The 25,133-nt window shown below is 37.8% G+C and overlaps 1 protein-coding gene across 1 annotated transcript in view; it reads left to right on the forward strand.

Moving 5' to 3' along the window:
* Nucleotides 1–25,133, forward strand: part of rgs3a (regulator of G protein signaling 3a) — a 177,932-nt gene that overhangs the window by 61,608 nt on the left and 91,191 nt on the right. The window contains 8 exon segments of the mRNA XM_059358232.1: nucleotides 1,100–1,181; nucleotides 2,165–2,270; nucleotides 3,335–3,767; nucleotides 6,188–6,227; nucleotides 10,062–10,426; nucleotides 11,824–11,901; nucleotides 17,318–17,429; nucleotides 24,747–24,790. Coding sequence (XP_059214215.1) covers nucleotides 1,100–1,181; nucleotides 2,165–2,270; nucleotides 3,335–3,767; nucleotides 6,188–6,227; nucleotides 10,062–10,426; nucleotides 11,824–11,901; nucleotides 17,318–17,429; nucleotides 24,747–24,790 — 1,260 coding nt within the window.

Consider the following 25,133-nt stretch of genomic DNA (forward strand, 5'->3'; position numbering starts at 1 on the left):
ATGAAAGGCAAATTGAGTTGTGTGGGGCGGTGTGTTTGTGCGTGTGTGTGTGTGTGTGTGTGTTTTGGGCCCCTGGTTGTCAGCAGATGAGATGGAAAGTGAGATGTTTTGGATGGAACTTTGTTGACTTTGGCTCAGACTTTCGGGCACAGGTACTGAATATTTGACGATGCAGGGTCAAAGAGAAAGAGAGACAATGGGGAAAGAGCCATCAGTATTGTCTCTGTCTGTATGTGTGTGTGGACTGTACTTTAACACTGAGACTACTTTAGAAAGGCTCAACAGCTTACTATCCTGTTCGAAGCGGCTTTTTATATTAAAAAAACAGTTTGACCGGTTTAAGCAAACTCAAGACAGATCACATTTTACTTAATGTCTCTATGGTATCCAAATTATAAAAGTCAAAATTTCCAGATATACACACCCAAAAAAGGGAGGGACATCACAACTAAACAACACACAAAAACAAAGCGGATGGCAAATTACAGCCCCCAAAACATTTTAATATGCAGTTAATTGCTGTTTGTATGTAAATTATTAATGTCAGTGGGAACAACATAGGAAAAAAGCGCAGAAGCATTGATTGTGTCCATGAAAAAAAAACATTTATATAGTTGTGAAATGTGGATATTTTTTGTGTGAGAGAGACTGTTTGTTTTCACAGCAAATTTTCTGTCAGGGATTTATTTATTTTTTTGCATACCAACTGTACACGCTGTCCATACGTCTGAATAAATAGCCAATGTGCTTTTGGCAGATTCGGTACAGTCCCCAACTACCGGACAAAGAACGTCTTTCCTCCATCTCTCGGAGTTGTTTTTCCCACAAACGCAGCTAATTGGGTTCACAGGGAAACTGCTGTCAAGACAGTTTTAATAGGAAGTAGAAGCTGAATACAAATCTACTTTATCGTCCTGTAGGAAGGAAGTTGACTATTTTGCCAGCATGCTACTTTTTGTCCTCAGGTGGAGAGAGAGAGAGAGAGAGAGAGAGAGAGAGAGAGAGAGAGAGAGAGAGAGAGAGAGAGAGAGAGAGAGAGAGAGAGAGAGAGAGGTCCTGTCTTCCTATCACAAACTGACTGCGTTTTTGTGTTCTGCAGGTGACCATCCTTCGAGGAAAGGATGGATATGGCTTCACCATCTGCTCGGATTCCCCTGTGAGGGTGCAGGCTGTTGATCCAGGCAAGTTTTGCACGTACATGTCCGTGTGAATAAAACTTCCAGAGAAAGCTTGCTGTTTAAACTTTAAGGTCCTGTGCTGTCATAAATACTTGAAGACAGAACAATCTGTTTTGAGTTTTATTTATTATTTCTTATTCAACCTTGAAGCTTTCGCATTCTCACATCAACACCCAAAATCATACATTTAGATATTATTTAAAAGCAGACAAAGTTACTTTACCAAAGTGGATTGGGTTGTAATTCTGTCTGGGTATAAGCAATTTATTTTATTTTCATTCTCAGGGTTGCCAACATTACATTTCTAATTTTAATAATATTTATGACATGAACTCAGCTTGAGACTGCACACTTTTATCCAACATAAAGAGTATATGGTATCAAAGCAGGGCCTTCTTCTGAAGTCAGAAATTATAGATTTTTTCCCATATTCCAATTTATAGGCGGTAGACTCTGTAAACAATATGGTAATGGGTTATATCACTGCCAAGGCTGCTTTCGTTGCACATCGATTTTGGCATATCATAAACATTTCATATCACCTGTGGCCGATTTATTTTTATTTTTATTTCACCGGTTGTAGCCCGGAGAATTAGCATTAGCGTCGGCTCAGTCAGCAGGGTGTTGAACCTAATAGGGAGCTTGTCTGTCAAATGGACAACTTGGAGTCAAGCCCCCGTGTTGGCAGGCATCCACCCTGCTGCCATGTCTTCAAGCAAGATGCTGGATTTCAAGCTGATCACATCGTTACTGTCTCTGCGGGGAGATGAAAGGGAATGCCAAGTGAATTTCACTTCAGAAAACAACAAAGCCTCTTAATATCAGATTATTATTTTATTGCTTCATCTGTACAGTGATTTGCCATTCTTTAGTTACATTACTAAACAAAATAGGCCTGATGCATGAAGTAGCTATAGCCTGGGGAGCATGAAAAGCATTTGAGAGAGTGTAATGACCTGAACTTTTTTGTCTCTTCACTCTGGCAGGGGGTCCAGCGGATCAGGCAGGTCTGCAGCAGTTGGACACTCTCCTGCAGCTAAATGGTCAGCCAGTGGAGCAGTGGAAATGTGTGGACTTGGCCCATGCTATCAGGTAATGAGGCCAACACAAGAGAGGATTATGGGCTGATTGACACGAAAATGTTTGCAGTTTATTTTGGTATCATGACTACAGACCAATCTGAGCTTCTTTCTTGATAATGATTTTGGTTATTATCAAGAAAACCATGGAAAATGGCTAGATATCAGCTCTTAAATTAAACTCTTATTTTTGTTTATCATTACATTTGTCCAAACAAATGTACCATTAGTTTTACCAGGCATTGAAATAACAAGAAATGGAAGAAGGGTGGTCGAATATTTTTTTCCATGACTGTATATGATTGCCTGAAAAAAACCTGTAGTGTATAAAGATACTTCATTTCAAAACTTCAAATTGCCTGCAGCAGTAAGAATTCAGTTGACAGGGAAATGAGGTAGCAATTACTCTGCAGTACATTCAGTTAGCTGACGCTTTTATCCAAAGCTACTTACGATAAGTGAATTACTGCACGGTCTGATGTTTTGACGTCGGTGATTTATCAGGAGTCAACAACATTGTCTTAGCTGTACTGTAAAGTCTTTCAGTGTGCTGGAAGTCTATATACTTATACTTTTTTAACATAATAGATTTTAGAGCTGCTTGATTTTGGCAAATCATAGACTTTTTTTTTTTTATCCCAATAATGAGGTCACCGTTTTTAACATGATTACTCATTGATTTGGAAACATCACATGTTTATTTATTTTTCAAATTTTGTATACATGTACAAAATTGCGATACATAAATAAATAATATCTAAACAGTTAAATAAAAAATGCATAATCACTAAATGCAAATGAATTTGATCATAACCATTCAAAGCCAAATTTAAAATTAATTGCCGAGCCCTAATAGATTTACAAATATATTCTAAGATTAATTCTTATATCATAGTTGTGCAAAAGCAAAGTTTTGAATTTCACTTGAAATTATTTACAGAAGTAATTTACAGATATTAATTAATCAATTATTACATTAAAGAGTTAACTGACAGATTTGCAGCTTAACAAAAATATATACTAAAAATGTACACTCATTTAGATTCTGTCCCTCATTGTTTTTATTTCTCATTTTAGAAACAGTGCCAATGAAATCATACTGGTGGTGTGGCGCACAGGCCCTTCAGCTAAGCCTAATTTCGAGGGCCTCATCCATCGGCCCTCCTACAAGCCGTCCACCTCAAACTACGACGCCCCCTCACCACCCACTCGCAGGCGTACACCAGATGTTGGAACCAGTAAAACCCCCCCAGCCGTGCCGCCTCTCCCAGCCCACCACCGTGCCACCGCCGCCCGCAGGCTGCTGGTCAACGGCTCCGAACCTGGGAATAGCAGCGGCGTGGGCGTAGGGACCCTGGCGTGGGGGGCCCAGGGGGGGTCGGCCGAGGAGCTGGACGGGAAACCGCGACACCTCCACCACCCTCACACTGCCACACTGAAGGGTACAAGGGTGAAGGCATCCAACGGGGACAACTACATCATCCTGGCCCCCATCAACCCCGGAAGCCAGGTACCGCAGACTGGTGGTGGACTGCATCTTCATCATCTCCTTCGTCCTCCTCATCCTCACCACGGTCACTTGGTGGCTCATCCTAGATATGTGTCCTTACCTTTCATCCCTGGTGCTGGTAGATAGAAGGACTGTGTTTACAGTATTTCTGGGTTACTGATTTGTGATTTAAGACATGATCTGAACATGCTGCATGCTCTTCATGCAGGTAATGTAGATATGCAGTAATAGACTGAAAAGCAAGAGCAGACAATAACATACACTATAATATGTAGCTGTTATAATATATTTCATGCCTGTACAGTACTACTGTATGTGAAGCTTCGGCAGTATTTCATTCATTACATTCTACCAACGAAGCACAGTTCATATGAGGAAAACAGTGCATATGTACCTGACATAATTTATAATACAGATATCAGATACCATGGGTTCTACATCAGTATATTAAAAACTAATAATTATGGCATTTAAAAACAAAAACTTGATGAAAACTTTACATGTTCCCATACTAGTCAATTTCACAATATGCAATTTCCGTATAACATGCATGTACATGCACAGTATGACATGTATATGACATTTTATACAACATGTAATTATTTTTTTTCATCCAGTGACGTCATGTATATGAGATAAAAGCTTTGATCATAAAAACAAAAATAAAGACGACTCATTAAATCAAAAAGACTGAACTGAATTCCTCAGCTAACAAAACTTGCAACAATACGAAACTAACCCATTAACCAACTCAGGCTGAGAAAGATGTTAAAGCAAAAGATTCAAGACTTGTTTCGGGCACTTCCTGCAGTGGAGCTCTCTGTCTTTTATAGGTTCAGTTTTAAGTAGTTGCCTCCAAAACATTTCTAACCAACTAAATCATTTTGCTGTCATATGTAGAGTTTATAGTTTAGTTAAATTCTCCTATTTCCCATTCTCTTTCTCTGTGTGTGTAACTTGGATCTGTGCGTGTGTGTTATGTTTATGTGTCTGTGTGTGTCTCATATAGTGTCCATCTTCATCTGTGAATGCTTTCCAGGTTGAGGTTCAGTTAGTGGACATTTTAAGGCATGTCAAAGGGTTGGGCAATATCTTAAAATTTTCCAACCAGCCACCGACAGCCCAACAACCTGATATATTTGCACAGTTGTGTGTGATTTCAGCTGGGTGTGTTCATTTAATCCCCATGTTTGAAATGTTCCACAAGCTCTCCCTGCTTTCACAGTCTAAGAAATAAACAAAAGTAACACCGAAAATGTCAAAAAAGGAAATATTCTAACACATTTTCCACCATACACCTTTTGAATCCAAGTTTCTTTCTTTCACCAAACTAAGACGAGCTGATCCTTCATTTAAAGTCCACAGAAACAAAAGAAACCTCACCAAACACAGCTTGATTGGGCCTCCCCTTGTTCTAACAATAATCAACTCTTGTAGGTTGAATAAACCCTTCATTCACTGAGTTAGATGTGAAAATATGCTGGCTGAACATGCTGTTTTCCCCCGCAGTCTCTCTTTTTCTGTGGCTCTCATTCTTTCTTCTGAGGGAGACCATTAAAATAGCAAAATAAAATGATGAAAATCAACCCTAAAAAACAACCAGCAATGTACTCAGCCTAGATATATTCATCTATTTGCTTATCCTAGTGGAGTGACCAGTCCCAAATATAAGATTAGATTGATTTGAACAGAAATAGATTCAGTGAAATGAATGAAGAAACTAAAAGTGAAAGAGTGTAGAGTGGTCTGGTCCGCCTCTATGAAAAGATTAGAGGCACATGCCAACATAGTGAACAAACATTCCCCTTCAAACAGCCACCACTTCTGTCACAAACAAAAGAGGAGGCAGGGATTTGGTAAGATTCTGTGGTGGCCATCACAGGCTAAATATACTGAAAGCCCTTTGGAAATGGGTCATGTTGGTGACATATCACACCGACACAATACTCTAGTTCTCAAACAAAGAGCTTGGAAAGCCCACACCACAGAAATCTAGAGATATTTATCATGAGAAGCTGGAGTTGTGACTCCTTGTTCACCTTCTCTATGAATCTGAACAACGTGATGTGTTGGCAGCTTTCTGTCTTCACTCCCTCAGCTGATTGTAATTTGTTGTGACACTGCCTCGCTGAGCCCAGCGCAATTCAAAAGGGCTCAGCTGAGTCCTGGACACTAAATTCAATGTCATATATAAAAAAAAAAAGTGTAGGACCATAGGAAGTTATGATCAAAATTGTGTTAGGACTATCAATATGCTATAGTATCAATTTCCTAATAAAACAATAACATACAGTATCTAATATCTTCTTTTGAAGTCTTTTGGCTTTATTCCATTCTAGGCTAGGTATAGATGTCGCTTTTCATTGTGCTGAAACAAGCCTATTTAATATTAACGTCATTTAATATTATTCTGCTTTCAGATCTTGAGACCTGTTTACCAAGACAACCAGGGAACATTAGGTAAGAAATGTCCATGTTCGTACTCGTACAGTGTTTTGTTAAAGGCCACAGTGAGTCAGTCTGCTGATTATTTTGGCAGAAAGCCTTTGTTTAAGTTGGCTTAGCTGCCTTTTTTTGGATGTCGTCCAATGGTAATCTAATTTTTCACTTCACATTACAGGTTATTGTTATTTTAATGAATATGATTCAATTCGCTGAACATTTGGCACCCTGAAGTAGTCTCAAATTGAACTGACCTTAGAAATACTGTGGGTGCTAATACTTTTGACGCTCGCAGTTTAAATCCTGTTCTGTTAAATTACTTGACTACAGACCTCTGTGTAAGTGAAAAGAACACTTGCCAATTTTATGCTCACCTTGTGTAGTTTTTTCGCTGTAACCTGGCCAATATGACAGCTTAAAATATCAAATATGTATCCTCTGTCTTATCCAACACCATGGAGAAAAAATAAACTGAGCAAATATTGAACTTTGCTGACTGAAAACACTCATGTTTAAGCAAATCAGTCCCTGTAACACGTTTTGTAAAGATTAAAAGATTATTCTTAGACAACATGTTAAATAAGCTACAGAGACGCTGGCAGGTGGATTGTTTTACCCACTGTGTCTGTCATATTACTAAACAGCCTTTAGATTAAACCACACCCACTCCCATATAACAAAAGCTTTGGTGGAACTGAATAGGATGAATACTGTTGATTAGACCACAAATGAGACAAGAATTAGCTAGTTAATGTATCCTGTGGTCCCTCTACCACACTTCCCGCCAGTAGGAGACTATTTCACTGGGAGTGGACAGCAGCTTCAAAGACAGACTTTCAGTTTACAACTACAGCAACTAAAATGTGTCCAGTGCAAACCACAGAGTCACACCAGGCTCGGTCTAACATGGGTAACAGCCAGGCCTAGAATTTCATCATTTTAGGGGCAAGGCCATTTGGCCTTTTGCGTTGTCATTTTTTTGAGGGCACAAAGGCCAAAAGCCAGGGCACCAAGGCCATAAAATAAAACAATGATTTTAAGTCCACTTTCATATTCAAACTAATTTAAGGACTAGTAATGACGCTTCTGAGGAAGATTGGAGTCTCGGTTGAAACTTTCGCCTTGTAAAGTAAAATCCATCAATCTCATGCTCTTTGAGAGCTAAATGAGAGCAAACACCTCACATAACTTTTTTCACAGTCGGGAGATACCGTATTATAGAATCTTCGTTATCCTATACTGTCATTTTGAATTGCTGTCAACATGCTTTCCACTAGGACCTGGAGTAGCCGGCCAGTGTGGAAAAATAGCTGGCTAGAATTTTTTCCATAAAAGCCCAAATTTGGTGCCTCTCACACATTATAATGCAACTATTCCATCATATACACTCATCTTAATCATTGCATATTTTAAGAATTATTTTAAAGGAGAATAAGGGTTATTGTATGTTTTATTTAAGGCATCTTATTTTGACAGTCTTCTTGTAAATTCTGTGGTCGATTCTGTTAACACACTGCACTCTTATTTTGAAAGCTGCGTGCGTTTAGCGACAGGAAGTTATTCAAAACAGTAAGTCACAGTTTAGTGTGATTAAAACTTTAACTGTTAGCTAATGTTAGCTCGCGGCTACCGGCTACCGGCTACAGTTTAGTGTGATTAAAACTTTAACTGTTAGCTAATGTTAGCTCGTTAACAGTGCATTTGGACCTCTGACCGCCCGGACAGGTTGATAGTATTTAGTTCGGCGCGCGGTGACCGTGAGACACGGAGCGATCGTGTGGGGACGAGTGCGCGTGTAACTGGGGATTTCCACCGGACGCGTTACAGCAGCAGCACGTCTCCACAGCGTTTTTGCTGCGTCTTGTCAATTCACACCGGACGCGTTACTGCAGCAGCACGTCAGTTTAGCGAGCCGGCCGTATACACGCGAGATAACGAGATCACGCGATAATCCTGACCATACGGGAGACCGCAAGCTCCCGTGATAAACTTTAAACTCTATTTATACAGTCTATGGATAAACTGTGTGTATAAAGTAAACAACAACAACAAAAACCAACTTACTTTGCTTCTCTGAGGTGAAAGATATGTTGATCTGACCATCTATCCTTATAAAAACAATATGTTATGTCATAAATGATTGTATGATGTTCCACTTCAACAATCAGTCTCTTGTCTTCCGTGTCGCCGATCCTCTGAGACCCTTTGATTGATTGATTGCTGATCTGGTGCCCCGGTCATAACATAACGTTGATGTGAAGTAGTTTTAGGCTGCATGAACTGCGTATTGTGTTTTATTTTGAAAGGGGCGGAAGTGTTTTACGCTGAATCTGAGTCGGACTTCCTTTCTGGTGCGATCTGCTCTGTTGAGATTCACGCGAGTTGGCAGCGTCTCGCGGAGAAATAGAAGTCCTACCTAATGCTCGCGTAGAGACGCTGACGCGACGCTGCAGTAACGTTACGCTACGCGCCCGGTGGAAATGCTCTCATTGATTAGAGTGTTACCTATTTGCAACGTCATACGCGACGCTGACGTTATGCTGCAGTAACGCGCCCGGTGGAAATCAGGCTTAAGTGTGTGCATGCGCGCATGTCTCGGAGGAGGACCGAGAGGTGGGTCAGGGTCTTGACTGACTGACGGGTGACAGACACTGCCGAGCAACGGCAACACAACTCAAAATAACTTTATATTATAGATCATGTACAAAACGTTCAGTAGCTTGAAATGTGACGATAGCGCAGCACATGAGACTATGGCGGGACAGATTAGATCGTTTGATGAAGTCTCCTTGCTTGGCCGGTGATAGGTTTGTGTCAAACTGTCGTTATAGCCCGTCAGAGCGGTTCATGCCAGGCTCGAATCAAACCCACCACCACTGATGGTGAATGTCATCAAAAGGTGTTGTTTTCCTCAAAAGTCGCAGGTGTCAAAGCTGTGTTGACTAGAAAACCAACTGGGGCAGTGCAGGCGGGGCATCAAGGCCACCGTGGCCTCAGGGCAGATAATGTTTTTTAAGGGCACGAGGCGAAACTACTAGGGCACAAGGGCCATGGCCCTCGTGAAATTCCTGCCCTGGTAACAGCAGCAACAGAATGTTTGCTGATCCGGGAGCTCATTTTTGTCAATCAATTGTTTAATCAATTCAGTGCCACATGACTTGACTGGATCCACATGAGTGCGGGTTCCATGGGAATACAGTAGTTTTTTATCAAACGGAAGTGGATCTGGTTTCATCTGTAGGTTGGAAAAGACTAGAATTAGTGTGTTTACCAAAATATCAAAAATATTTAGATCTCTCTGAGCTTAATGGAGAATGTTGAGTGACACTCCACAATAGCTCCAGAAATTATATGTAATCTGTGTTTTACCCTCACTTGCTTCACCTTCTTCTTCGTCTTCCACGCTGCCAAGTTATACGCCATGTTATGTTGTTAGTCAATGACTCTTTAAATTACATCTATGACCTTTGAGTCTAATATTGTGACAGGGTTGAACAGTTGCAGTTTTAAACACATCACAGCCATGTTATTAATGTTATGAAACAGAGCTGCATGGGTATGTTTAGGCAATACTTTTTAGGCCAATACTACTCTGCTATTTTAAGGAAAAGACATTGTCACGTTGTCACGTTACATAACTAAATCATGTAACCATGTAATAAAACTAGAGGTTATGTTAAACTAACTCAAGACATGAACACTGACCTCCTGGGTGAAAGTCTTGTGTTTGTTTGACCAATCAAATAAACTCCTCCCTCTGCGTACTTCATCTCTCTTTATACTCCACAAGAAATTATATGTAATCTGTGTCTTTAACCTGCCCTGCTTCACCCTCTGCCTTTTCTCCCACAGCTGCCAGGTTATACCCCACACGGCAGGCCCCTGGTTCACAGCCCCAGGGTGGTGGAGGGGGTGCTTTTTCTGGAGGTGTGAGTAGTAGTAGTGGTGGTGGTGGAGGAGGAGGAGGAGGAGGAGGAGGAGGAGGAGGTGGTGGGGGTCTTTCCAGCCGTACTGGCTTCCTGCGCCGGTCAAACAACTCCAAGACAACAAAGAAGGCGTCCACTTCCACTAACACCAGTGCACCCAACTACCAACAGCAGAATGCAAACTTTGCCAATTACCAGAACTGTACCATTGTCCGCTCACACACTCCACATGCCAACTATGGGTATGTCAAAGTGGCACCCAAGATCCTTATCTTCCCCATCTTTGTCCAGGTAAGCCAATTATTGCACAGAGCTAGGCCAGCTTTTCCCCTTTGTTTACAGGTTTTATGCTAAGCTAAGCTAACTGTGTCCTATGTCTAGCTTCAGACAGACAAAAGAGCTCTAATAATCTTCTCATCTAACCCCTGACAAAAAAATCATATCTCCCAAAATGTCTGCCTATATTGTTTACATTTTCTGATCTCAAACCGATTGAAATAAAAAAAAAAAAGATACATAATCACTATGCTCTAAACAGACAGGCAAAGGCCTGTCCGGACTTGAACTCTAGACATCCTGTAGCGGTTATGTGGTGTGCTTCATAGACCGCTAGGTCACCATGATGAACTCACAACCTTCAGTGGTGAAACAGGGGAGTCCAGATTTAACGGCGCAAAACATGGTATCATTCTAGATACAATTTTTTTCCCCAGCACATTCAGGTCAAAAGGAAATAGACATTTAAGGCTTGCAGTGAAATACATTACCCTTTCTGTTTGAGCATTTTGTATTTTGCAAGTCATGAGGGCTCTATTTTCATACATAGCACATTTTAGATATGCAGATGTTTTTTTTTGAGTTTCTGTCTTGAGGCTACAGCACTTGACAGCCTTTTTTCTCAACTTATCTTTTAGATACAGTACAAAAAAATGAGGAACTGTACTGATCAAATGAAAGCACTTATTTTGTTTTTCTTTATTTATCCGTCTAACTTGTTTCTCTCGTATCTAAGTTTAGCTCTGTGCAGAATTTTTTTTTACTTATACGTGTATTCTCCACGGTATGATAATTAGAAATACTGTATTTTTCTAAAGGGGAAATAGTCAAAATTAGGATGCAGTGGCAAGTTATGTTAAGTCATTGCATAATAAAATGCTCTCATTTCTGCATATGTACATGCATTATACAGTTGTTATAATGAATATATTTTGGAAAATTAGATAAGATATGACAAACTAATTGTATGATATTCACCTACTGCAATGTTTAAGATATTCTATGCTGTGGTCTTAAAGCCATTAGTCACACCTTGCACTTTAGAGGAAGTCCCTTCCTCCCACGTTGCAGCACTAGTTCATTTTAAGAGTCAGTGTCTCAGACCACACATATCACCTCACAGTTGAAACTCTCTTTCTGTCTTCATACAATCAGTTTCAGTTGTGTTTCCCACAGCAGAAAGAAGACTTACTCTTTAGGAGATCGATTTTTGAAAGCAAAATGGATTTGGTACTGCAACAAATAATATTATATTCTTGATTTTTATTTTATTTTTATCTTAAGAAACAAAATAGGTTAAGGGTAATAATACAAGTTATATGTAGCCGCTTTTTATAGAATGAGCGTCAAGATGATGTTCAACAAACTATGTCTCAGTCTGACTTTGTAATATGTTGTTGCTCTGTTTCCAGCCTCTTGACCTGTGCAGCCGAGCTCTCATCATATCTGAGGAGATGATTCTACACGAGAGCAAGCACCACTCTCTCAAGGTAAGTGACGAATAGTGCATTAATGATGTTAACATGTGTGCATGCAAGGAGTTTGTTTTAGTATTTTGCTGCGTAAGTTAAACAGTGGAGAGAAATATGTGAAATTTAAATTTTACAATATAAGCAAGTATTTCCAAAATCAAGAGACATACATTTAGATGAAAATTAAACTAAAATTATGAAGAAATTCAGAAAAATGTATCAATTTATCGAAATATAAATTGAAGAGCTGTGCAAATCTTATAAACGGCAGTTTTGTGCAGAAATATGGAAAATTGTCGGAGTAATGCAAAGGTTATCAGTATGAAGAATAAAAGGCAAATGCAAAGATGTGCATTAGTGTTAATCCATAAAGAAAGATTAACACATTAATATAACGTGCAGTGTCTATGGGTGGGATAAGAGTCTGTGCATGCGATGTAAAAAATTAGCATTCATGGTCCTTTTAATACATTTAAAACATTTCTGAGAATGTGTCCTAGGTGTAGCTTTAATTTCAGCTTAATATTCTGCACATAAATTTCAGTTGTTGGCCAAAAAACATCCAGAACTATAAGCAGGATATGATCAAAAACAAATTTGAGGAAAATCCAAAAGCTACAAAATAATACTTAGAAGACACAGGATTGGATCTTGTTGATCGGAAGAAAGAAGAAATTCTATTTCCTCTCTCCTCTTTTGAAGAGTTTTATAATTTGACTGATATAGAAAGATGCTCCTTGTCCTTTTCCTCTCCTTTCCTGCCTCAAAAAATTGCAGGAGACAAACAGACTAGTGGCAAAAGTTGCTTTGTCACAAGCAGTTATGTGTTTATTTATTTGTGCAAACTGGAAGTGACGGTCCATTGCCCCGATGTGGATCTGAAGTCAAAACGTGTGTGTGTTTTAGAGTTATATTTGAATATGGAAAGGCAGAAGAACTATAGAGCAGCATCCTGAGAAGAGAAATACGAGAGGAGACGTCTGAACATCCCTGAAGAATTTGTAAATACTCTGAACTATCAGACCCATATGAGTTGAGGAAAATGAATAATTGATAAAAGAGGAGAGAGCGCAAAGACCTGACTGACAGAGAGATTCTGTTTTATGTTTCAAAAGAAACTGTAGCTCTTTGAGTATATATTACTGATCCTTTCACAACATATTAAGCTCACCTTACAATGACATTCTGCAATATAAAGATATGGAAATAAGGGAAAATATGTCATACATTTGCATCAAGACAATTTTCAGAAATGTATGATGTTTTATTTAATATTTTAATGTTTTAGGTGTCAGAAAAAACCATTGAAAGAAGAATAAATGTTTTACATGTGTGTAGGGTTAACATGAAGTTACTCTTCAGAGAAACTATTAAGTACTGTACGACAAAACCAGGTCCGGGAACGTTATCTTATCTAATTAATGACACAACAATAAATGTCTGTTCGCTGAGTTCACTTAGAAAAGCTGACTTTATCTCAAGTAAACATTAGCTACTGTCCAACACCTTAATCTACCGCTGTTTACCATATAAATGTTTGTATTACCTTGATAAACATGCAGGTACATTTTCCTGAAAAGACAAACTTCAGACACAAGTCAAGGCAAAATAATTAAAAACTATCCAAATGAAAGGTCTGGGTGAATGACAGATAGATATTTTGGTAACGCTTTATATTAAGGTCCTTGTAATAACCATTAATTAACAAGTAATAAGGCCCTTGTAAGTCCTTACAAGATGCTTATTAACATTATTGTGTGTTTATAAGCTTATATAAGTGTTAATAATGGCATTACAAACACCCATTATGTCTTTGCCATGCCTTTATTAATCTTATTTTGTTTGCTTATTGATATTAAAATATACTTTATTGCTCATCTATTATAAGTTAACTATAAGTTAACTATGCTTTTTGCAACTACCGGATCTAAAGCGAGAACAATGCCTTATTACTTGTTAATTAATGGTTATTAAGGACCTTATTATAAAGCGTTACCGATATTTTTTCTGAAATTTGAAATTTTGGGAGTCAATTCTGCAAATATTGTAATCCTGTCTGACATATTGTTGATGTTTCACAAAGCCCAAGTGTGTTTTGTAAAGAGGAAGGAGAGACTTTCTAAGACTATTCTTTTATCGAATTAAGCTCTTGCCACAGTTCCTTAACTTGCCCTGTCAGTTAATCTTTGCTGTGCGGTGCAGTGAAGTGCAGTGACTGTTGGCATGGAAGGTAATCTGGCTTCTCTCTTGGGTCAGCCATAAAACAAATATTTAACAGCCAGTGTTTGTCAGGAGGGAGTTTCTCTCCACTGCGTTATACAGGCTGTTTTTATGATCAGTCAGTGTTGTTCCAGCTTTCTCTCCCCACAGTTTTTAAATCTGCCCGGGAGCCACACACAAACTCTATACTCTAAATTATATTACATGAACACAAATAATGCGCCCAGCATTACACTAATTTGATTTAATCGATCGTGACATATAGGCAAAATTTTAGTGGATTAAATAATAGTAATACTTCAAAGTGACATTTTGTCATACCAGATTAGGTGGATGAAGTCGTATGAATGCTTGATAAATATTAAGTAAGTAATGAAATCAGTACTATTATTATTATTATTATTATTATTATTATTATTATTATTAATAATAATAATATATTAATATTATATTAATAATAATAATAATAATAATAATAATAATAATAATAATAATAATAAACTTTTTATTTAATTTTCTTAATTTTTAAAAGGGAATAGAAAATTCCATGGCATTGGACCTCATTAAAAACAAATAAATAAATAGATAAAGGAATAAAAAAAAGAATATTAAATTAAATTAAATTAAATTAAATTCATACTCATACATTTACACAGTTACAGCAACCCATGTTACTTGGTTAAGTAACCGGGTACGATGTAACTCAACTCTACATTCATATAAAAGTTTAATTTAGGTGGCATACTCACAGTCATCCATTTTTAAACACGTTTTGGTCTCTGCAAGTTATGGTTGGTGGTTTTGCATCCTTCCAGTTCACTGTCAGCATTTACTTTACAATTAATAAAATTATTCACTACCTCTTTTATATGCCATAGATACCTATTGGAATAGATCTAAAAGGACATTCACTTCTATTATTTAGTTAATTTCTTCTTTAAAAACTTTTCAAAACCTCAAGCTTTCTAATGAAACTTTCAACAGAGTCAGAAAGCATCCATTTATGAGCCTACCATTGCACTGAATACATCTTTGTTTCATAATAAATGTTTAAATATAATAAGAAAATAAAGTATCAATCATTAATTCAAGGAATCAGAGAAAGCTATTGTTATGGTGACAGTTACAATACAGCAGAGGTTAATCCAGGATTTTTGGTGCAGGATTTATACAGTAGCTATATTCAAATATTATGTTGAATCTCATCAGACGTCAAACAAACCAAGTTGACTCATATGAATCACATGACATGAATGACTGCAAGGTTACCTCTAAAATATACAGAATTTAGTTGTCTCAATCAGACAAATTCAAAGTTGATTGTTTGCTTCAACAAACTTGGTATTTATTTTAGGATGGACATGTTATTGTCACTGAGAAAGACTTGGATTCGTGTTTTGCAACCCTTTAATGCACATTCAAACAGTATTCATTAGTGTGTGTATGCATGTAAAGTATGTGTTTCTTTGCATGTAAACTCTATGCTGCTTTCCTCTTGTTCTTTACTCAAACATACATCCTTTCCCACCCACTCAAACCTCTCTCACACACACACACACACACACACACACACACACACACACACACACACACACACACACTCTCTAACCACATACTGGCTACATCTGAAATACCCTGTCTGCTATCTCACCCTTCAGAGGAAGCCAACAAAGCAAAGGCATTGTCTTGAAACACTGCCCATCTACATGAATTACACTGTAAGCCTGTTATGTGGCATGAAAGCACAAACTCGCATAAGCAACTTTCATGCAAACATCTAGGCTCCTTTATTCATGCTTTGTTCCTTCCTTCATTAATTTTCCTTTTATTGCTTCACTGACTTGATGTTTCTCACTTAACCACTGCAGAAGCATAAAGCCAGTCATGGGCTGTCATGGTGTGGTGCAAAACTCTCCGTTATTTGCCCAAAATAACAATCTCAAGTTTGTGTGTGAAGGAGTGTCTGTGTAGTTAGGTTTAGGTGTTGCAGTTCTGCTTCTTCTGCACACTGACAGCAATTCTTCACATCAGGTCTTTCTTTTATAATTTTGGGGAACTTGGGGTATGATGAATGAAGGAAGTGCAGGAAGATAAAGATCTTTAAATGACATATATCTTTCTGTTTATGAAAAGGTTGCGCAGTTGCATTTTTAAACATGTGACGTTCATGTGGTTAATGTTGTGAAATGTAACTGCTTGGGTATGTTTAGGCATCAAAACTGCTCTGTTCAAGAAAAGATTTTGTGACATTACGTCACAATGCCATGAAACTGTTAAATAAAACCAACGGTTAAGTTTAAATAACTCAAGACACGAACACCGACCTCCTGGGTGTAAGTCTTGTGTTTGCTTGACCTATCAAACATTTTAGAACTCCTTATTTCTGTGGACTTTGTCTCTCTTTATACTAAATCAACTTGCTTCCACCTTTGCTCCCGTCATTATTATTACAACCACTAAAGGTCGCTGCTATCACAAAGGCCACAAAAGACATTAAATTATCAAAAGATATTGTTTAAGAACAGCCATATATTGTAATATAATGAATTGTAAGCCAAATTGTATTACAAAAACTTACGGTAAAATCCATTGTATATGCTGTTTCACAGTAATAATTGAATGCCTTGAGAAAATAACATGACTGACATGTATTATAATAGCTTTTCTGCAGACACTGGGTCATATTACAGACATGTTTGTGATTCTGACCTAATCATAAACTTAGTAATACAACAATATAGATGATTATGACATGGATAGAAATATTTAGACAAAGCAAAATAGTACATACACTAAAAGCAAAGTTTTTAGCTAAGTTGCAATAAAAAATAACTATAATAGTTGTATTTATATTCAGACAGCTATTAAGTGTTTTACCAGCAGGTGAAACAATTCAAAAGAAGTTCATAAATACTGTAAGTCAGTTCTCAACAGTCTAAAAGCACGGTATGGCTAAATGTATTATATATATGGCCATAATAATGGAAGTGTGAACTGCATTTCCTGTGTTAGAATATGAGTTGTGGGGAGCTTTTATATGGGCGAGACTTGTTGAGTGTTGGTGGTGTTGTGTGCATCTCACTGGATTGCAGAAGTGACGTGTGATTATTTTAAGGTGTGAAATTCTGGTGAGACCATCTCAGGCTGAAGTTTGCAACTCAGTATTTTTCTCTATTGTTCTTCCTTCTCCATGTCTGCCCTTTGGATCTTGTAGGTCACAGTGTTTGTCTACAGTGACCTGATGCTGGTGACAAGAGAAGATGAGCCAGGCAGGTGTAATGTCCTACAGAGTCCCCTTTACCTCAGACAGCTGAGACTCCAGGATGGTACGTACACTTTTTTTTGTCACCAAACTGTGGGATTATTCTGTTATTCTGAGATTACAGAGATGCTGGGGTGATAATGAAGCATTGTTACTACATCAGCAAATTTATTAAAAGTCCAAATATAACAAGGCACCCAAACTGCAACATCTAAATATGTCCACAACTATCTGTTACCATGTTAAACCCCATTTACAGTTCACTTCTACACAGAATAAAAAGAGAGAAGCAGGATGTAGGTGCTCAATTTGCACAACTATAAATAAACATACAATACTATGATTACAGTGATATTTTCAGTTGAGCTTAACCAGAGGATATTTAGGGAAAGACTGCCCAGGTTCCTGTTGCTTTGTCTTTTTACTTCACCTCGATGTAAACAACCATCTCCTCCAGCAATATGGAGAGAATAGCTTGGCCATCAGAGCACAGAGCCCGGGCAAGTCAAATAAATAGGACCCACTGTAAATATCTGTGTTTAGAGTGGTGGGTCGGGACAGGGGCAAAGTTTGAAGACATGTTTGGGACAGGGCCAGAGGAGAGGGGGTACACTTCGACTTTTAATGCTGACTTTTAATAATGAAAAAAAAAAGTGTGAGAGTAAGAAACGGTAATAAGTCACTCTCTCCTCTAGCTGCTATATTAGGTGTCAAGTCAGTTGATTTTTATGCTGAGAAGCAGTGCCTTGGATCAAAAGAGGTACCAGTGCCATAATTCAGCAGTTGCATGACGTTATCATCAAATATCTCTTGGATATACAGTATTTAAACTTAAAAGTGTATCTTGTAGGCGTGACCCTGATTTGTTGACGAATTATGTTTGATTCGTTGTCCATTCATACAGTTGAGTTCTCTCAAGATAATGTGGTTATGAAACTAAGGTTTGCTCCATTATGGTTATGGGGTGCTGAATGTCTTTTTTTACATAGAATTGCTTGGTTCCTCGTAATAAATCATGGCATATAGTTTATTTTTGACAAATTTCCACTTTTAATGTTGGCTAACATTCTTTGAAAATTTCACATTTACTACTAATATAAATGATAATGTTATGTTTCCAAACAATAAAGCGTTATGAAACTAGAGTCTAACTGGTTATCTTTCAAACCATATATTGTTTTAACCATGCACGTTAGCCTTGGGTTCATCAGAGTGTGCAAAAGGATGCTGATGCCGGTGAAATAGCCGTGTGCTATTTTTGTTATGAATCGGGTCATTTCCATCTCCTTGTTGTAAAACAACGGACGCTGTATTTTCTTTCAGGAGAAATTTGACGTTTCTGGGGAAGCCAAATCAATATCACCGTTCTCAAACATAGTTATCAACACACCATCAATTCCCTCCTTCAAAATAAATTCCAGTACAGTGGAAATACAGACACACTTTTTAAGGCTTATAGAACATCGCCAGAGTGGCGTCCAATGCTTTTTTATCATCAGTTATTTTTGTATTGTAATTGGACATGTAAATCTCCATGTACATAAATGAAATTTCACACTTAGACTGTTATATATGTATAAATCAACTCTACCTAAACTGATGGTGGTGATCTTATTCAAAATGCCGCGAAACACGACATTGCAGAGGTGTCTGGATAGGGCCAAAAGTACCGAACAAAGGACTATTGGGGAAATAGTTACTGGTGAGCATTGGCCCAATTCAGGCCCAGCTGAGCAGCATGTAAACCACAAAACAAGTCAAACCTGCCTGGTGCAAGAGTGTCAAAAGCTGAGTAACATTAAATAGGATTTAACAGTAGGGTTGTAGTGTCAGGATTACAGGGTTGATTTAGCAGGATAACAGGTGTTAAAAGGATGTTGTTGAGAGGAGATTGTCTGTGCTGTCTCCCGGAATAATGACTTTAATAGCAGCATAGTGTTCAGAGTCAGGGGGGAGACGACTGTGGCTCTGAGATCACTGATGGGAAATTAAGGCGCCCAATCAAATAAATGTCACTTTGAGTGATTAAGAGGTCTTCCAGTTGAGGGCTGGGTCTGACCCTTAATGGATTAAGCTCCCTATAGGTGTCCGTGTAGCCACACATAGCTGCCTAACATCCCCCCCCCCAGACTACAGCTGGATATACATGTGCTAGAACCCAATGTAAACAAACTTTCCTACAGTAAATCAATCGGAATATCCAGGAGCACCGTACATAGCTCATTTGTGCTTGAGCTAAATGTTGCGCGAGGCAAAAAACTTTAAGGCATTTGAGTTTAATTTAGTTTGTCTTTTATGTTTAATACTTGGATTTTTAAAGATAAAAGCCACAAAGAACACACATGACAGAGATATGAGCAAATCACAGACCCCTAAAGAAAGAAAACTAGAACTAAGTACATCATAGTAGGTGGACACATTTTCAAGATCTCCTCATTCCCCTTCACTCTCACACTCATCTGCAAAACTTTAATGATCTCCCCATACCACTGGTTGATAGTGGGGGTCTGGGCTTAATCAATTACAATAGAATGCATCTTCTTGTATAATATAATTGGTAATAATAATCCAGTCTATTCATATATTTAATTCAGTTAACCTGTGCTTAGGTTTGGACAACTCACCAATATAATTATTTTATGCTGTATACCACAATTAGGGTATTAAACTTCAAAATTAAATTCCAATTCAATATAATGCAATTACAGTATCGTATTGTAAACCACATTGGCAGCAAAGGACAATAACACTTGTACTTAAAATCACGATTACAGTACATGACTATAAAACACAAATACAGTTTCACACTGTACACCACAATTACAGTATAGCAGCATTACAGTAAAGCAGACTTATGATAGGGCTGATTTACTGTAATGCAATATTACAGTAAAGGTACTGTAAATGGGTAACTGAATAAAAAGATACAATAAGATTTCTAACAGTCGAGTAATGGCTCTTTGCCTGAGAGACTTAGCAAAAACAGACTATGATTAATTTTATAACCTTATCAAAGTTAGAGTTCTTGTTAAGTAATATTGCATTGTAGCCCACCTTGTTGTTGCTTTCCCTTCAAGACTCCTCTGTATCAGCTAAAGTTACTGGCAGAAACATAATGTTACTGCAGTGTAAGAAGCCGCTTATTAGTGCAGAAGGTCGAGCAGATAAATCAGTGGCAAAGTTGTTTTTTCAAATCAAGAGCATGAAATGTGTGACTCCCCTGATGCCCAAATGTCTTTACATAAGACTGCATAAAATTATATAAATGTGTCAACTCGTCCGTCTCTCACGTCATCATTTAGTTTTTTATTTGCTAATGAAAATGGAAATACTGTCCTTTTTTTTTTTTTTTTTACCATAGGCTATTTATTTTTTTTTTAGTATTTTTTCAGTTTTTTTTATTTTTTATATTTTAACAATTTTACAACACTTTCATTATTATAAGGAACATTTTCAACATGGCTAAGGTTATACTTGCATATAGGGGTGTGCCATATTGTATCGTTCACGATAATATCGGTATATTCTTTTTATGGTTAAAAAAAATGCATATCTTGATATTGGCAACATTCCTACTTCTTGATGTAGTGGCATAAGTTGTTTTAATCACAAAAAGCTACTTACTCTCTGTCGCTAAACACATGCAGCTTTCAAAATAAGAGCACACGGTGTTAACAGAATCCACCACAGAACTTACAAGAAGACTGTCAAAATAAGATGCCTTAAATAAAAAATACAAGAACCTTTATTCTCCTTTACAAAATTTCATTAAAATATGCCCCCGAAACCCCTAAATGGTTATTTTTATTATTTGCTCATACTCAAGAGTCAAGAGTCAATTTTTTTGTATTTGGCAACTGTTGAAATTTGCACTTCACACTACATTTTTGATTTTTATTTATTCATACAGACTAAAAAAAAAATCATATTTTCTATATATTTTTAAGTATTTCGTAATATCGTGAAGAATAATCGTTATCGCAAAAATAGCCTGAAATATCGTGATATTCTTTCAGGGCCATATCGCCCAGCCCTACTTGCATATTTACAATTTTTGGTTTTGTTTTGGTAAAGTTTTTGTTCTGAAAAACATCCAGTGGGCACGAGTCAGAATACAGCCTCCTGATACAGAGTGGCCTGAGCTGCTCTGCCCTCCCCAAAGACATCGCTGCTCTCCTCTGGGCCACTTCTGACCTCCACCCTTCACCCAAACAATTGGAGATCACCAGGGTGGGGATTTAGTAGGGTATGCGTGTCTCTCTGTGTGTGTTTCATGAGAGGACACACACACACACACAGACACACATCTCCACCCCGCTGCCTGTCATTGTTATTTCGCTTCGGCAGCGTCACTCAGGAAAGAGGCGCCGGGGGATTGTGTTTGTTTCAGCAAGGGTGTGTTTAACGTGTGTGTGTGTGTGTGTGTATGTGTGTGTGTGCGTGCATGTAATGACAAAGTGCAAGTTCAATACAGGGGCTTTCCTGTGTTCCTGTCACCCCGATACTAGGCAGAGGAGCGTGGGAAACATTGAGAGTGATGTTGAATGCACATAAAACCAAAATTACAACGTGTCAACCAAACGTTGTCATTGCTCTTAACAAAGTCAGATGATGTCATCCAGCAGGCCATCTGCATGACCTTATCAAGCCTTTTGTCAGCTACTGAACCATTGTTACAGTAAAAATGACATCAACTGTGATTTCAAATGTAAAAATCAGGGAAAGATCATGCATGTGACAGCAGTGCAAGATTCAAACGATGCTTTTTATCTTACTTTTTTTTAGTATTGTCCTTTAGCAAGTGAATTTGATTGACAGGGAATTACTGAAGTTATTACACCTTTGACACACCAGTAGGCCCCAGCTATCAGACACCACTTACATTTTCTTTTAGAAGAAATATGTAAATGTGTCTTTTTAAGAGTATGGAAAGGGCAGAGAATAGTTCCATTCTCTAAAGACTTGGACTTCATCAACAGCCCCTCATACAGTATTATGCTGTATGACATCCCAGCTGATATTTCTACAGGGAAAGATATCCAACAGTGACCTCTGCTGTTGGTTATAAAAACAGACACTTTCGGTCCAACTGTATCTGTTTACAGACCTTGTGGAGATGTTCATAAAATACAGCAGCAGGAAGCATTCATGAAGCTGCCCGCGGAGGCTGCTGTCAGGGTTGATGCTTGAGGCTATAGAGGGAGAGTAATACACACAAGAAAAATAGACAGTTCCTTCTGAAGGGGCATGGGTTCTTCAGTGTGTGTTTTTCAATATACTGAACTTTGCTCTGCTGAGGAGTCGGAGCCAAGGCTGGTGAAGCTTACAGGCTCAGCATTCAGGGCAAGAAGGCGAGCTCTGCTGTGGGACAGTCTAGAGTAAGTCCTTTAAGGAAGGATGAGGGTCATGATTTAAAGATAACAGACAGAAAAATAGACAGAAAAAATATTTGACCACCCTTGTTTTCTTCAATTTCTTGTTCATTTGTAATGCCTGATACACTTGTTTGTACACAAATAATGATAGCAACACTAATAGCTCATAAGAGTTTAATTTAAGAGATGATATCTTCCCATTTTTCATGGTTTTCTTGATAATGGTTTTGGTATTTATCAAGAAAACCATGGAAAATGTTGAAATATCAACTCTTAGATTAAGCTCTCATGAGGTATTTTTGTTGTTATCGTTAAATTTGTCCAAACAAGTGAACCTTTAGTTGTACCAGGCATTAAAATGAACAAGAAATTGAAGAAACAGGCTGGTCTAATATTTTTTTTCCATGACTATAAAAATATTCTGAATAACTATCCAAACACATTTATAGGTGCTAGTTAATTTTTAAGCGTCAAGGTCAGGTTAGACTTTTTTTTTTTTGAAAAAAAGTTACTACAGCTTGTTGTCTTGTCTCAATCCAAAGTGTTTATTGCTGCTTTTTGATCAAGAAATGTGTGTGAAAGAGGCTTATGGCAGAATAAAATGCCAATTATCATAGAAAAGGGAGAAATGCAAAATTGTTTCAATGTGGGGGATAATGGCTCACATTATCACACAGTATTAGTCACAGCCATAGTGCTGCACTTGATTGCTCACATGAAGACAACAACACTATTCATTATGTAAAAACAGATATTGCTAATTTTCTGAACATTTGAAGTGTCAATATTGCAAAATAACTGTTAAGTCATTACTGTAAGTGGTTTATTTCGACCATTTATTCATCACTTTTGGCTAGTTTACACTTCTGTGCTTGCTTGCTTACTAGTTTGCATGCTCTCTTACATAACTCCATGTCATGTGGTGTTCAGGTGTAGCAGCTGTGGATGATTTATTTAAATGAAATCACACTTTCTATTTTTTTTAAATTAGTTGAGCTACTCTACAATGTTTCCACGTAGCAGCTGGCAACTGCAGAAGTACCTCCTGGGTTACAAGTATCTCTGGTTTGGAAGCACTGAACTAAGACAATATAATTTAATCAGTAACTGTACTTTGCTCTAGGACCTGAATTATATAATAATATATATTTACTGAGTATCATTAAAGGGCCAGACGACTGATTTACTCAATTTGCTTCTTATTGTGAGTAAACACATACCTTTTGCGGTGAAACCAATTTTTTAATCTTGCAATAATGCACCGAGTGTATTTCATTGACACAGACAGACAGACAGACAGACAGACAGACAGACAGACAGACAGACAGACGGTAGCTCCTCACAATGTGATTTATTCTTGACAGATAAAGTGTATATCTTCTCAAAATTGTATGAATCAATCTCTTACAAACATATCACAATTAAAATGAAACCACAATTAACAGAGGTATGTGTCTGAAAACAATTATTCCAACTTAATGTAGATAGGTATACTTCTATATTGATGGAAGGAATAGAAGGAATGTTGGGGAAAAGTAGGTTTCTAGGTTTGAATGGATGATCCCTGTGTTTCTAGGACATATTTAATCATTTTAAATCTCACCCCAGGGCCAGGTCGCTCCTCAGTGTGATACTGAACAACATCAGTCAGACAGAATGGTGCTTGGTATGCAATACTTACTCGAAATAAAACAGTAAACATCACCACAACATGTTGTACAGTTGTGTGAGTCTTAATGTGTGTGTCGAGGAGGACTGGGTCACTCGATTAAAACCATTTATCTTGACTCCAGAGCCACAGGCCTGTCTCACAGCGCTACTTTAGTGAATTGTGGGTGGGTGCCTATACGGCTGACCTGAAGTAAAAGCTTTCCATCAATAAATGCATTTTGGCAAAATGATAATCCGAAATCAAAGATGCTGCTTTGTGAATGCTATTTTAAATAAAACGGAGGAAATATGGTTGGGTAGCTGGCAAATTAAAGTCTTTGTTTTTTGTTTTACAGATTATGCTGAAGAACTGAGATTCTACCTTATTCACATGACGGAGGTAAGAGGCAGTTTTGTGTTGTTTTTGCAAGAAAAAGAGGTTGAAATGTAAACAGGCTGTTTGTCTGTGAGCCGGAGGGGCAGTTGACTGTGGTGGAAATCACATTACAGGGAAGACACAAGAATTAGCAGAAAGCTCTAATGAAAATGTCTTTTCTCTGTGTCTTTCTCAGCTCTGACTCCATCTCAGACCTGTCTCTGTCACACACACAAAATTTATTTTATTTTAGTTTGGGGCCAAAAAAACGAACTATATATTAAAATATGACATAACCCTTTTTGTAAATAAGGCTGTGGCATATACAATCATGGAAAAAAATATTAGACCACCCTTGTTTTCTTCA

This window comes from Centropristis striata, chromosome 19 (assembly GCF_030273125.1).
Source record: "Centropristis striata isolate RG_2023a ecotype Rhode Island chromosome 19, C.striata_1.0, whole genome shotgun sequence".
NCBI classification, from domain to species: Eukaryota; Metazoa; Chordata; class Actinopteri; order Perciformes; family Serranidae; genus Centropristis; species Centropristis striata.